We start from the raw sequence: 14,651 nt of genomic DNA, 5'->3' as shown, positions 1-14,651 counted from the left end.
CAGCGAGCGAACATTCGATACTGGGCGAGCGATTTGGTGAGCGAGCGAGTGAATGAGCGATGGCGAGCAATTGAATGAGGCGAGTGATGGGCAGCGATGGAGCGAGTGATGGGCAGCGATGGAGCGAGCCAGCGATGGAGCGAGCCAGCGATGGAGCGAGCCAGCGATGGAGCGAGCCAGCGAGTGTGGCCCACCGCGCCACCCAGTCGGGCCCATGTGGCTCCTCTCCAGGCGGGGTCAGCGCCAGCAGCTGAGTGATGAGTTCGCTGTCCGAGGTGCTGGACAACCCCACGCCGTGACGCAGAACCTAAGCTCACAGAGGGTGGGAGGGCACGGGGCAGTGGGGTGCGGTGGATAATGTGGGGGGGGGTAAGGAGTGGTGGGAGATATGAGATTTAATACACATCCGGCCCAGAATCTGAATATTTATTTATACTGGAGGAATACGATGAGCTATAACGCTCTTTTTCAGTCACCCCTCCAAGATTCTACACAAGTCTAAGGGACATCTATACATTCTGTAGGCCTCTATGTAGGTCTATGGATCGGTAGGTTAATTCATTGGGTCTGTTCTAGTCTAGTGAATTATCTGGAATCTCATCCGGTTAAATAAAGGACACTGTATAGGTCTTCGGGTGTCTATGGAAGTGTTTGGATCTCTCTGTGTAAGTCTATGTTACTATGAGCCTCTAGTTTGACGTGAAACAGTGCAGGCTAATACCACCGACGATTTCTTTAATCGTTGCAATCTGTGTTGAATATAATAGCGCCCCGAGTGGCTGCAGGGGTCACGTGAAACAATTGCCCGCACACAGGGCAACTTCGGGAATTGTAAACAAACAACCCTTAAATGTTTACCAGGTCTACTCACCAAGCGGCGCTGTTATTAAGTCATCTGAAGGCCACAGCACATTTAACTTTTTTTCTAAATCGAACTACGGATTCTGTTCTCCGTACAATAGAAGTCAAGTTACAATGACTACGCTGTACACACGGCCTATTGTCAACGCTTATTGATTGGCTGATCCGTCTGACGTCACCCACGTATTGACTCTCTTTTATTAGGGATTAAAGTCTTAAAGTATTTTGTTCACTCCCCCTACCACCACCTCTGCCACGGCCACCACCACCACGGCCACCACCACCGGTGATTACCACTACCAAATGGGTACTCTTGCCACCGCTAAAAACCAAGCCCCAAGATCTGCTCGGCGTGCAAAATCCACGCCGCCGCCGCCGCCACATTACGCTCGTCTTAAGTCAGCGCGAGTGAGCGAGTGGGGTTGGCGGAGACGCCGCACGGCAAGAACGCGGTCGCTACGCCGCAAGGACAATGAAAAAGAGTTGCAGCAGAGATATAGACACCACGATCGCCCCCCCCCGCTCCCCAAACAAGGCGGCGTTTGAGATGGCCCCCCGCCTTTGCTTCGTGGTGCTCGGCATATTTTTTTAATGCGGGAATAGGCGGCGATGCGCATCCACGCCCATTCAGTGGCGACCGCGTTCACCAACAACGGCACCGATTCACGATTAGAAACATTCCGGCGACACCTGCGGTTACAGTTAAGAGTTGGCGCAAAGCTTGGGGTTACGGCTGGGCTATGGATTAAGGCCGCAGCGGGGGGGGGGGGGGGGGGGGGGGCGGAGTTGGGATCAGTGGGGGGCAATGGGGGATTCGGTTCTAGAGCTACGCCGCAGATCCGGTCCTTGATCTCGGTCACCGACGCGGTGCCACCGCCGGTGCTGCATCAACCGCCGGTACTGCATCAACCGCCGTGGCCCGGCCAACCATCACCGCCATTAGGGTTTGATCTCGATTGGCGTGGGCGGTTTCATGGCGGGCCCCCCCCCCACCGCCCCACCGCCCCGCGTCATCCAAGCGCATTTTTTGGCGCGCGTCGAGGCCGGGCCCGAGCCCAACTCCACCCCCGTCTCTCTCTCCCCACGCTCCCCGACGCGCCGGGCGAGCGGCTGCCAGGCACCGCGTCTAAAAGGGGCGCTTGTAAGATTTCGGTGGACGGGGCCGAGCGACGCGCGTTGGCTAGGATGGGGGGGGGGGGGGGTGGCCAGCGCCCGATTCCCGGGCCAGTAGCGCGCCGACGACCCCTGGGTTCGCGTGCAATCCTGGAGTCCATCCCCAGCTGCGCGAGCAACGGCGGCTTGCGAGGAGGTCTCAATCACGGCAAAACTGCTGACGGCTCAAGAAACTTGAAACGCGCCCATCGCGGAAAATCTGACGAATCGGGGGTAAAATTCTGTCCAAGCCCAGAAAAAGAGGGGACACCGCTCCGCCAGCAACCGAGCCAACCACTTCGCGTCCACACAGCGTGGCACTGGGTGCCAGATAGACGCCCGAAAGGAGACATTTTCTTAACCGACATTTGCCGAGGCCCCGGGCACAACAGCCCAAAATGCAGAGTTGCCGGCAAACAACAGCACCGGGCTGTTTGAGGCTCAAGTCGGAGAAAAGGAACCCGGCCGCCGAATGCGGCAAAGCTTTGCTCGGATTCACCGATGCCAAAAAATTGGCGGGGCTCGCTCGCAAAAGCGGCGCGAAAACAGCGGCAGGGGGTGGGGGCTGCGGTGCTGGGGGGGCTTCGAGGGTGCAGCAAAGCGGGGAGAGGGGTGCTTATACATTTACATATAAGCCATATAAGTTCATAGCTCAGTGGGATTTACCTGGGAAGATAAAACGCTTTATTTGCTTCCCTTTCCTATACTTTGCACTCCTATCGTATTTTGTAGTGTTTCTTGTTGAACATTCTGACCCCGTGCCCTGACTGGAGATCCGTGAAAAAGAGCTTTATAGCTCATCGGATTCCTCCTGCAGTACAAATAAATATTCTGATGATTCTGAGATATCTGGGAGTTGTAGGTGGCAGTGGGGGCTGGCACCTTGCGGCGCAGCTTGGCGGCGTTGACCAGCTCGCCGTTGTGTGCGACCGCGATCTTGCCGTGCAGCGTCTCCACCACGAACGGCTGGCAGTTGAGCAGCTCCGAGTGTCCCGCGGTGGAGTAGCGCGTGTGGCCGATGCCCAGATTGCCCTGCCGCAGCTTGGCCAGGTTCTCTTCCCGCACCACGCTGCTCACCAGGCCCATGCCCTGCAGCCACCGCCGCGAGCGGCCGGCCACGGTGCCGCAGCCAGGGGGCGCACGCACCACAGACGGCAATGAGAGCCAGCGTGGACCGGTGTTGTAGCAGGGGGATGGGAGAGGTAGGATGCGTGTAGAGGGGGGAGAGGTGAACCGAGCCAGGCGACCGAGAGACAGAGTGGAGAGACAGAGGGGAGGGAGGGAGCAGAGGGATGGAGGGAGGGAGGGAGGGGGGAAGCAAGGGGAGGGGGGAGCGGAGGGGAGAAAGTGAGGGAGGGAGGGAGCGGAGGGGATGGAGGGAGGCGGTAACGGCGGTGGCGGTGGTTGTGCTGGTAATGGTGGTTGTTGAGGCAGTGGTGGTTATGGTAGTAGTGGTGGTGGTAGTAACAGCAGCAGTGGTGGTGGTAGTAACAGCAGCAGTGGTGGTGCTGGTGGTTGTGGTGGCAGCTATGGTTGGTTGCAGCGGTGAGAGCGGTTGTGCTGGTGGTGGCTGTGCTTGTGGTGATGATGACAGGCTTGCATGCTTGAAGCAGAGTTTGCGGTAGTTGTTGGCGGTTGTGGTGCGTGGCAGCAATAGTGGTGGCAGTTGTGGTCATAGTAGTGACACGCGCACTTGTGAGCAAACACACACACGTAACAAAGACAAAGTTCGCCCGTATATCTTTTGACAGACTGGTGTGGCTAATGCTGGTAGAGAGCACCTAAGGCTGGCATGGCATCCGAGGGGGTGGGTGGCCAGCACCACGCCCGGCGGCCCTTGTATTCCCAATGCTGATGTTTACACACCGCACCAAGTACTCATTTAACGAGGAACTTGAGTCGCCGGGTTCAAAATGCAGTGCAAACCACTGCACCACCGCTTTCCACACAATCACGCACACACACACACACGCACGCACACACGCACACACGCACACACGCGCGCGCACACGCGCGCGCACACGCGCGCGCACACGCGCACGCACACGCACACGCACGCACACACACGCACACACACGCACGCACGCGCGCACACACGCACACACGCGCACACGCGCACACGCGCACACGCGCACACACGCACACACGCACGCACACGCACGCACACGCACGTACGTAAAGACACACAGAATCCGAAACCCCGCTCGCATGGAAGGGGAAAAGTCTGTAGATAATTAAGCGGTAATGACACCGCCGCCGCTTACTTTGGCTTGTTCTGAGATTTATATTTTTTGTAACTCTCTCTTTCATATCCATCCGAGTGTTCGCGTGACCCGCTCGGATCGCGGCACGCGGGGGGAGGCTGCGACCCGCGCCAGCCCCGGCGCCGCCGCCGCCGCCGCCGCCGCGGGGCGTTACGCAATCGGCCACCTTGTGTGTCGTGAATCGCGGCTGGGTCGCTCCGTTGCTCGTGACGATGCCGGCGCTCTCCTGACCCCTGCAAGGCAGCACAGGGGAACGCGCGATGCAGTCACAACCCCCGCCAACGGTAGGAGGAGGGGGGAATAAATATAGAAACGTATAGACGCGCAAACACGAACTATAAAACGGTTGAAGTTTCCAGCCCTGCAATTGCTTATTCAACGCTGCCGCTGCCAGGAAGGATCTCTTGACTATAATAATAATCATTTACACGTTTATCCAGGGACAGCCACACTGGGTTGGAGGACTCTTTTCTTCACGAGGGTCCCTGCTGCTACCGCCGCCGCTGCTGCTACGTCCGGCGTTTACCGTTAAGATGCTTTCAACCGCGAGTTTTCAGGAATCTCCACGTGATCCACCAACCCCCGCCTACAAAAATGTGCCGTATTATCGGTATCATCGCCGCCGTGTGCCACAGAGACGAAGGTGACGTCCGTTCCCACGCCTTGCGCCAGGAGGTAACGCTCTATCCCCGTACAGATGGAAACAGACGGCGATCAGTCACGCTTGCCGTGCCGCCTTCTCCTGGCAACTTCCTCGACCCCCCCCCCAGAAAGGAAACTCGAGAACCAGCGTCACCCTTCGTCTCTGTGGTGCAAGGCGGCGATGATACAGTAATTTCTTTAGGCGGGGGGTTGGCGGAGGCACGTGCCACCCCACCGCCCCAGTGGCTCCGCCAATGTGTAAAACGACATCGAGACCTGTAGAGTGATACAGAGACTCAGACCCCAGCCCAAGACCGCCAACAGCGGTGGCAGCTACAGAACATTGCATGGTGGGAATGTGCAAACCATTTTTTACACACGAAGCCCACGCCAGAACTCACTTCAAACAGGACAAACAACCGCTGCTTTCTAAAATACAAATCAACAACGGTGCACATCAGAAAAATCCCGGCGCAGACGTCCACGTAAATAAACCATCTACACAGCCTCAGACGCAGCACGGCTTGCTTAAAGCATTCATATCCAGATTGGTAGGAACGGACGACATTCACTCTGCGTCCGAACAGACAATTGAGTGGATAACAAATCTAAGATTACATCTTTAATCTGCTGCTATGAATCCATACGAAAGCAGAAGATTCTGATTGGTTGGGAGGACAGTGCAGAATTTGCCTGCCGCACAAGAGAAGGCCCTGGAACCGGTCGGCTTCCCTCACCGGCGTCGAGGGCTTTCTCTGGGAACTCCGTTCGCCTCCCATGGGAAAGTAAAACGCTCCTGAGAATGAAACCGGGCAAATATTCTAACGGAGCAGGAACCGCCCTCCCCACCCCCACCCCTCGTGAGGAGGAGCCTTGAGACTCAGCGAAGGGTTCCCGAGTACATGAGCACCATCGCCGTTAGTGCCACACCGTTGGGAGTGTGGAGGCTTTGGTGGAAATTCCACATTCCTATGGCAGGGACCAGTACCCATAGGACGGTCTACGTTGCAACCAAAGTGGGTACTCTCAATTTATCGACCTCACGGAGATGAAGGAGGACTTGGAACTCGCGACACTCTGATCGCGAGCCGAGTGCTGCGGCATGGTGATATCCGTGGCCACACAAACATCGTGGATTCACTCCATTTGGGCGTTTGTGTGCGTGTCTGACCGTGCGGGCGTGTGCATCCCTCCGCATTTAGCAACATGCGTTTAGATTATGTAGATTATTTGGCTGCGATGAATCTCCACATAAGCCACTTCGTTGAGCTATCATTTGTAACCAGGTTGCCTCTGAAGATGAAGAAGCTATATAGCTCAGTAGGCTTTACCTGGTAAAACAAAAATCGTACTTTTTTGTGATCCATTTACATTTCCTCGACTTTGAACTCCTCTCGTGTTTTGGTCCTGTTTGTTGTTGTAACGTTCGGACCAAACCCGACTGGACAAGCTGTGAAAAAGAGCTTCATAGCTCATCAGATTCATCCAGGATAAATCAATGTTCTGATGCCGAGTGTGTGCGTCCTGCGCATTTGCGTATGTTTGGGCACGTGCTTGTGCGGGTGCGTACGTGTGTGTTTTGGTGCTTGCGTGTTGTGTGCAAGTTTGTGTCCGTGTCGGCGTGCGTGTGCACGTCTGCGTGTGTCCGTGTAAGCGTGCATGCGCGTCCACATGTGGAAATTTGCGTGCTTGTTTCAGTGTGCATGTGCGCGCATTCATGCGTGCGCGTATTTGCGCGCATGCACGTTTGTATTTGCACGTGTGTTGGCGCAGTGGAAATAGACAAAATTCGCTCGCTAGAGACCCACATTCAATTCCCAGCAATGGCAACGCGACCAACGACAATCGTCACAATTCAAACCTCACGACACCGTACCCTAGAGGTCAGCAGGGGTCACGACCTGTGCGGACCCAGGGCCCGGTCGCTGGGTCAATCCACTAATATCATCGCGCGGTCCAACCCCAAAAATGTACGCGGGTCGCGTCGCACCGGCTATCAAAACCTACATTTGAAAATAACATGCCGAGTTCCGTAAAAATGTTTTTTTTAACAAATTGTAGTATCTGCAACGCTTCCCCTCTGCTTGCGGATCTGCAGTGGTCGGTGGACCGCAGCTTTGCATTCACTTCCCCTAGGTCTACTCAGCCAAAAAACGCACCCCCGATCAGCACGGTTGGCTACGTATGGTGCGAAAGAAGTTCAACACGCATACGTATACATACAAAATGCGTGCTCATTCCCACGAGCCAAACGACACTGCCGGTCGTAAGCGGAGGCGGCGGTGTCACCTGCCTACCGAATAGGCACTGCTCTCTAACCGCCGCCGTCACAGCTGCTTGCCGACGGTGAAAGCCGACTTTGTGTCCCTCCACTCTTTGCTTTGTTCTCACGGAAGGACGGCCAACGCACGTCACGGCGCTCTCCGTAGCGGCAGGCACGCCGCCACCGTGAAGTTCATCGGGTAAATGTTACCCATCAGGAGAGGGAGGCTCGCGGTGGCAGCGGTGGTGGGAGGGCGGCGTACGCCGGCTCTTTACGAGCGTTTCACATCGCGGCTCGCGCACAACGGACACCGTTTCACCATTCGCGTCCGAGCAGGGGGGCGGCTGTGGGGGAACGTCGAGCCGCGGTGCGCGTCAGCGTCGTCGCGAGCGAGCTGACGTGGCCAGCTGGTGGGCGAGTCTGGTGGAGTGAGCGATTGGGTGGCGGTGGCGGTGAGAGAGAGGGAGGATGCGGTGGTGGTGGTACGGTGGGGAGATGGGGGGGGGTTGACGGTGATGTGGTGAGCAAGTGAGTGGATGGGGTGGGTGACGCGCGGAGTGAGTCCGTGGGGCGAGAGCCGTGCGTCTTGGTGTCGCCCGCTCGCTTTCCTGTTACCGCTCAAATTTTACAACCAACCCGGACAATTTCGTGAATTGTCATTATTTGACCATTTAGCAATTTGACTGAAGGATCAATTAATAAAAAAGAATGTACGCAGTTTGAAGAGCAGACGTGAATACATTGCAATAGATAGCAATCAACAAACACCATCAACGGGCACAATCGCGAGCGGTCCGATCCACCCAGACATGTGACGCCGCTCCTCCTCCAAACGCCCACTCAACGTCCGCTTTTTAACCGAGCGCCAGTCGAGGACCCCCTCTATTGCACGAGCCAGAGCTCTGCTTAGCGCAGGTTACATAAGCGCAGCAGTAATTATTAATCTCCACTATTAAGTTGCCAGTTTGCGTCTAAATTTGACATTTGGGCTGTGACGCAGTCAAACTGAGCTCCGCTGTTTGCAAATGCTACCCACCCACCCCCTCCTGCCCTAATCCTCTTTTTTGCGAAGTAAATGAATAAGTACATTTAAATGCACAACAGAAAGCGGGCCGTGCGGAGAAGTCCAACCCCTGCACGACGTCCGTCGAGCCGCTCCGCGCGGCCGCGGAGAATTCAGCGCAGCTCTGGTAGGAGTCCGAGTAAGGGAGTGGGTGACCAAACAAGATGTGCACAAAGTTCCGCAGTGCAGAAAACGCAAGCCACCGTAGGGCGCGAGTGGCGCCGTGGCGGGAGGGATCACGAGCGGGCACAGCGCGCGGAGCCCCGAGTCGTGGTGGCCGGCGACACGGACGCTATTTTGTTTTTCTGATTCAATGGGGTTTTTTTTTCCATATGCCACCTAAAAAGAGGCCGGAAGGATACGTCGAGATATAGGCTACTACGTGCGTGCAAAATGCAACATGTAAAGAGTGCCGACGAGCAGGAGAATTATGAATGCATAAATAGGCGGAGGGAATAAAAAAAAAACGGGAGGGCAAGTTTCCAGAATATTTTATTTCTGATATATAAATCCGTGCTGGTGCAGGATTGCATAACAAGCCCCCAAGACGGATTACATCATCGCGTTGTGTAACAACCCACCGGTGTAGCCTATTTCTGATTTGGCCTGCAGAAATTGGGGAAACGAACATTTTCCCCGCCTCAGGATTTCTCGCCGACTGCGGCAAACGCCCTGCAGAGGCTGCCCTCGATCTTCACCGCGCGCACCGGGCACCGCCGCCGGCGCCAACCGCCACCAAAATCCCCGGCACCGAACCGTGCCTTGTTGGTTCGTTTTATTTTGTTCGTTGGGAGAAATCTGCGAGCGCCACGGCGCCCGAGCGCGGGTTGAAGGCGACCAAAATCGCGTCGCCGCGAGTGCACTCCGCGACAAGCACGCGCGCGGGTACGTTCCAATTAATTTGCCGTCACCGAGGTCGGCGCCGCCGATTTCTGCGCGCGCTGCCACTTGGCGCGTGCCGCCCATCAGCTGCCGTAACGCACGCGGAAATTGCCGTTGTGCAACTCGGTGACTGCATTGTTACATAAGCCCTGCGATCTGTGGCGGCAGAGGGTGCGCGCCTAGGGAAGAGGACAATCGTGGCAACGCCGAGCGGCGTGTCGGCGCGCAACACGCACCGCGCGCACGCGCGTACGCACGCACGCACGCGCGCACCTGCAGCCAAGACGCACAACGCTCCCCTCGCGCGACCCAACACAAACACGTGTTACACAACAGCCGCGTTACACAACCCAACACACAACAGGCGGGTGGCCCGGGTGAGGTGGTGGTGGGGGTAAGGGGTAGGGTGGGGGCACGCAGGGTCCCCCCCCCCCCCCGCCGGTCACGGAGGGGACGCGTGCGATGGTTTGTGAGTCAGCTTGTCCGTTCTTTCCTGGGGCGCCCGATGGCCGCAGTGGACGGAAAGCGCGAGCCGTTGTGGCGCCGGTATCACCGGCCGCCGGCCGGTAAAGCCCCCGCCCCATCCCCCTTCCGCCCCCCGCTCCCACCCCTTTCCGATGGGTGCTGCGATCGAGGGACTGTGGCACCCAGCAGCCGGGGACACGCTCGCAGCCGACCGGAGCGGCGGCAAAATTGTCTAAATAAATGTATGAAGTGACGAGGCTGTTATGCAACCCATTAAACAGGCAGGGCAGCTGCGGCCAGGCCGTTACATAACGGGGCGTGATCGTGGGAGATGGCCAACTCCTCGCTCGGCCCACTTTAGCTATTGATACTACCCTGAGATGAAGAGCGGCGGGGAGGGCGGTGGGTGGGCGGTGGGGGGGGGGTGGGTGCTGGGGGGGGCATCAGACCGACGGGGGCACACGAGAACGGGACGGGGGAGAGGGGGGTTGGACGGGAAATGGGCACAGCGGTCGGAGGATTCTTGCCCAGGGTTCAGCATCGTGATCGTGAATAACCGGCGTCTTGTTCTGCCTGGAGGAAGAGCGCCAGTTTCTATTTGAGCTCAGAATGGGGGGGGGGGGGGTAGGGGGGAGATGCGGGGGGGCGGGGGGCCATTGCAATGCCACCGAGTGCTCCAAAACTGTCGCCGCATGGCGCGGAGGCGGTGTTCGGTTTTCCCCGAACCAATTCCACAAACGCATTTATTTGGGCCACATGCTAATTTACCCGGACTGCGAGTCGCCCAAGCTAAGGGTTACATGCCTCGCGACGCTAAATGCATGTTCATATTGACTTTGGTAACTAACCGGTCCACGTGTGCCCATTTCATTCTTGTTCATATAAGCGTGGGTTTTGCGTTCGGAATGCCCACGGCCATCTCTGTGCGAGGGCGATGGTGAGAAAGATAAAGATCCCCCGTACAGCCTCAACAGACTGTTGGGGCAAGCTCGATTAGCGAGCACCTATGAAGAGGCAGGCACGGCACACGAGGGGGTGGGTGGCCAGCACCAGTGGTGATGTTTACACACCGCACCAGATTAGTCGCGAAGTGTGCTAACCACGACACCACCGCTCCCCGAGGGCGATTGTTACGCACATCTGACACAGACACCGACCCACACGCACCCATATACCCGTGTGCACACACACTCACACGCATGCACTCACGCTCGTGTACGCATCACACACAAACACACACACACACGTGGCCACCCACATCCCACCATCCCCGCACCAATACACGCACGCACATCCCAAAAACGCACCGACCCACCCCCACCCCATATACCCGCACACACGATCCCACGCATGCACCCACACACTCACGCCCGCACCATACACGTGTGCCTAAGAACACACGAATGGACTCACACGAACATACCCGCGCACACTCGTGCAAACAAGCGCCCACTCGCGCACGGGGAGATCCACTCACTCGTGAACCCACCCACGCAACCAGTCACACACACCCGCACACACACACACACACTCCCGCACACACACACACACACACCCGCACACACGCACACTCATGTACGGACCACGCATGCAGTCACCAATGCACGAACACAGCCACACGTACTGTCGCGCACACACACACACACGAGACAATGATCCCCCCGTATAGCCTCAACAGACTATGGGGAGTTCACTGATCGGCTGACCCCGAGAGGGGCCACCTGGGTTCGATTCCCAGTCACGGCCAACGTCAGCGACGAACGGCTGAACTGGTCCGAGACGACCACCCCGAGACCTTCAATGAGTGCCTGGTGCGGTGAACGAACATCACCACTGGGAAGACGAAGGTGGCCGGGCGTGGTGCTGACCACGCCACCGCCTTGTGTGCCGTGTTGACCCCAACAGTCTGTAAAGGCTCTTTACGTGGACTCGCACACACCCCTGCCGACTCGTACACACACACACACACTCAAACAACAACCGCCGTTCACCACTAAGTAGCGGTGAAGTTACCACGGAGTTTGTGCCATGCTCGGTGCACTATGAGGCCATGTGAAGTGTCGAAGGCCTGCTGGCAGGTCACGGGACAGACCCAGGTGCCATGGGTTAACTGAAGTGATTGGCAGATGCACCACCTGTATTCACTCCTGTGCCAACTTTCTGCGTTTTAGTTGCCTGGTGTGCCGCTCATTGTTGTCGGCGTCGCTCCTATGCCCTCCGTTGTTGCTGGAGAGCGAATGCCTCCAACTCAAAAGCTCAAACACACACACACACACGCCCTAGCTGACTCACACACACCAGCCCACAGACACACCAATTCACACACACACAAACACACACACGCCCCACCGACCCACAAACGCCCCACCGACCCACACACGCCCCACCGACCCACACACGCCCCACCGACCCACACACGCCCCACCGACCCACACACACCCACCGACTCGCACACACACACCGACCCACATGCACACACACGCGCCTACCGACTCACACACAGACAGACTCGCGTGCACGCACACACACCCCCACCCCCGTGAGCGTAACGCCGCTCGGATCCCGTGCCAGGGGAACAGCGCCGCCGCGTCTCCTCTACTGCGTGTGCCAGCACTGCCCCCTGCCTGAGCCGCCTGGCTCCGTGGCCACGGTGTACACGTCCCCGCGAGGTGCAGCGCCAGCTCCGAGGAGGAGACGCGGCGCACCCAGACACCGGGCAGCGGCGTTGAGCTCGTCGCCGCGATTCTTTTTTAAAGTTTTGGTGCGGAGTCTTAATCTGGGGTCTTTTTATGCGAGTCCTAGTCTGTGGATCTCACGTCGTGATGTCACGAGTCAACGCGAAAGGATGGCTCACGGACTATCCCAGTGGCCCAGTCCAGATATCTCGCTGGTCGATACCCCCTGAGGAGGCGCCATCACTCGAGTGGTTCCATCCTCTCTCTGTAGCCAGTAACGGTGAATTATGTAATGGCGACTTTAAATTAGTGGGGTTATTGCATAATTTACTCTCTTTGGCCGTGTAAATGAATGGGTATGACTAACGTTTTGCTACTCATAGGTTGTACCGCGTTTTGGCGATACACGGCTAGCCAATTACCGTGTTTGGTCTTTAATAATAACGCGAAGTTAATCTCAGTCTGCATCTTCAGTCAGGCTCGGGAATTCCGTCTCGCCGTCATCGGTTGCTGCTGGGAAGTCGTGATCATCGTCACGCTTGGCGATTCCCGTCCGCTCTTAGTTCATTGTTGGCTAAAAATAAAAAAATAAACGCTCACCGGATTCATATTTTCGCCGCTAATTTCATCAACGAAATAAAAACCGTACGTCATGCGGCACCGCAAAGAGGCGAGGCCCGGTACGACGACGCGCGGGACGACGATGAAGCGACGGCGATGACGGGACGACGTTGCGATGCGCGGGCCCACGCTGACGCGTCACACCCGGCTGCCATCCCTGAAGCTGCCTCTCATCGATTTGGGTTAGCGCCTGGTTTTGATACTTGTGTACATCACGAGCAGTGTCAAGCCAGAGTTCTGCTCTAAACCGATGATCTTGTGACACATTTGTAGCATTGGCCAAATAGGTTGATGGACTGGAAGAAAAGCATTCCGTTAAACGTGGAAAGACAGCCTTGTTCAGTCAAAGTGAAAAACGATTCCTATTATGCAAACATATTCCATGAGATTGCATTCTTAAAACATAATCAAATTACATATTGCTATTGTGCAATCACATGTTATTGCTAATATGTAATTTGATCACGTGAAGTTAAACTGGTAACATGAAACAATTATTATCCAACCACATGTAATCCAATTCCATGACATTGCATTTCTATTATGGAATCGGACTATGTGAGGTTGTAATACTAATGTAATCAGATTATATACAATCTAATGGCATGCAGCAGGATCACCGAGATGAAATCTATACCAGGTATGACCCACTTAGCTAAATAGCACTTTTTCAGAAGTGACCTGGCCACAAATGATAGCTCAACGAAGAGGCTTAGCGTGTGGAAATGCATTGCAGCCAAATACTCGAAACGCGTGATGGTGATTCTAAATGTGTTGAGGGAAAAACCACGTGACCACGGGGAAAACACGCAAACTCCAAATATACAGCTGTCAGGATCGGGATCGAACCCACGTCCTCCTGCATACTAGGTGAGGTAGTTAACATCTCCTAGCCACCGTAGCACCTCAGCCTGCACTCCGTGACACCAACTCGCCACGCACACCGTGGCCTTGCCAGTTGAGGGCAGTGACGCGGCCCGGCTGTAGCGCTGCGTTCGCTGCTTGCTTAGGGGATCACGGTTGGAATCCATCGGCCGCCCCGATTAACACTGCAGTGTGGAATTAACCGCGATAACAATATTACACGCCATCTGCTTCACTCACGGTGGACGCTAAAGATCCCGTGATGTCATTCGCAAGAGTAAGGCCGTTGTGTGCCGGCATTAGGCTCGAAATATATTACTCAATTGGGATCACACGCACACAGCAGCGATCATCGTCCCCTACTGGCGGACCCATGGCCCAGGACAATCTCGCAATTGAGGCTCGTTCCGGTTGCTTGACGTATCTCACCCGGGATAAACAAAATAAACTTGAAATATTATTTCGCTCGAGGGTTGGTTCGGCTCTCATCCTTCAACATCTGTGTAAATGAAGACTGACATTTATATTTTTTCCTCCCCAGGCGGGTAAATTGTATGATGGAGAAGCAACAGCGCAACGGTTGGCATTCTGTGTTCTGAACCCGGCACCCCGAATTCCACTTCTGGCCACGGCTAACATCAGTGGCTCAGAGTGATGTCTGAAGCAGTTCTAGTCCCACCTCCTCCTGCTCCTCTTCCAACCCCCTCTTCACAAACCGGCACGGACCAGTAGGGCTGAACAATTAATCGATTTCAAATCGAAATCGCAATTTGAAACAATGCGAATAGCAAATTGCAAAGGCTGCGATTTTTTTGCGATTTGAAAAGTCCTATTACTTTCTTATTGGAATTGTTTTATTTTTTTACAATTGTTCTATGTTTGATCGTTTCATTACAATT

At 55.9% G+C, this 14,651-nt stretch overlaps 1 protein-coding gene across 2 annotated transcripts in view; it reads right to left on the bottom strand.

The window, feature by feature from the left end:
- The window catches only part of PPAT (phosphoribosyl pyrophosphate amidotransferase), a 41,311-nt gene that overhangs the window by 7,819 nt on the left and 18,841 nt on the right, over positions 1-14,651 (bottom strand). For both annotated transcript variants that reach the window (XM_032955615.2, XM_032955614.2), the window contains 3 exons: positions 4,444-4,510; positions 2,896-3,102; positions 195-307 (listed from right to left, as the gene is read on the bottom strand). In XM_032955615.2, the coding sequence (XP_032811506.1) occupies positions 195-307; positions 2,896-3,102; positions 4,444-4,510 (387 nt within the window). The remainder of the gene's footprint in view (positions 1-194; positions 308-2,895; positions 3,103-4,443; positions 4,511-14,651) is intronic.

Source organism: Petromyzon marinus, chromosome 16 (genome assembly GCF_048934315.1).
Source record: "Petromyzon marinus isolate PM22_M1 ecotype Great Lakes invasive population chromosome 16, UKy_Petmar_22M1.pri1.0, whole genome shotgun sequence".
In the NCBI taxonomy this organism is placed as follows: Eukaryota; Metazoa; Chordata; class Hyperoartia; order Petromyzontiformes; family Petromyzontidae; genus Petromyzon; species Petromyzon marinus.
Note: the sequence above shows the minus strand (reverse complement) of the source record. Positions and strands in the feature narration are given on the sequence as shown.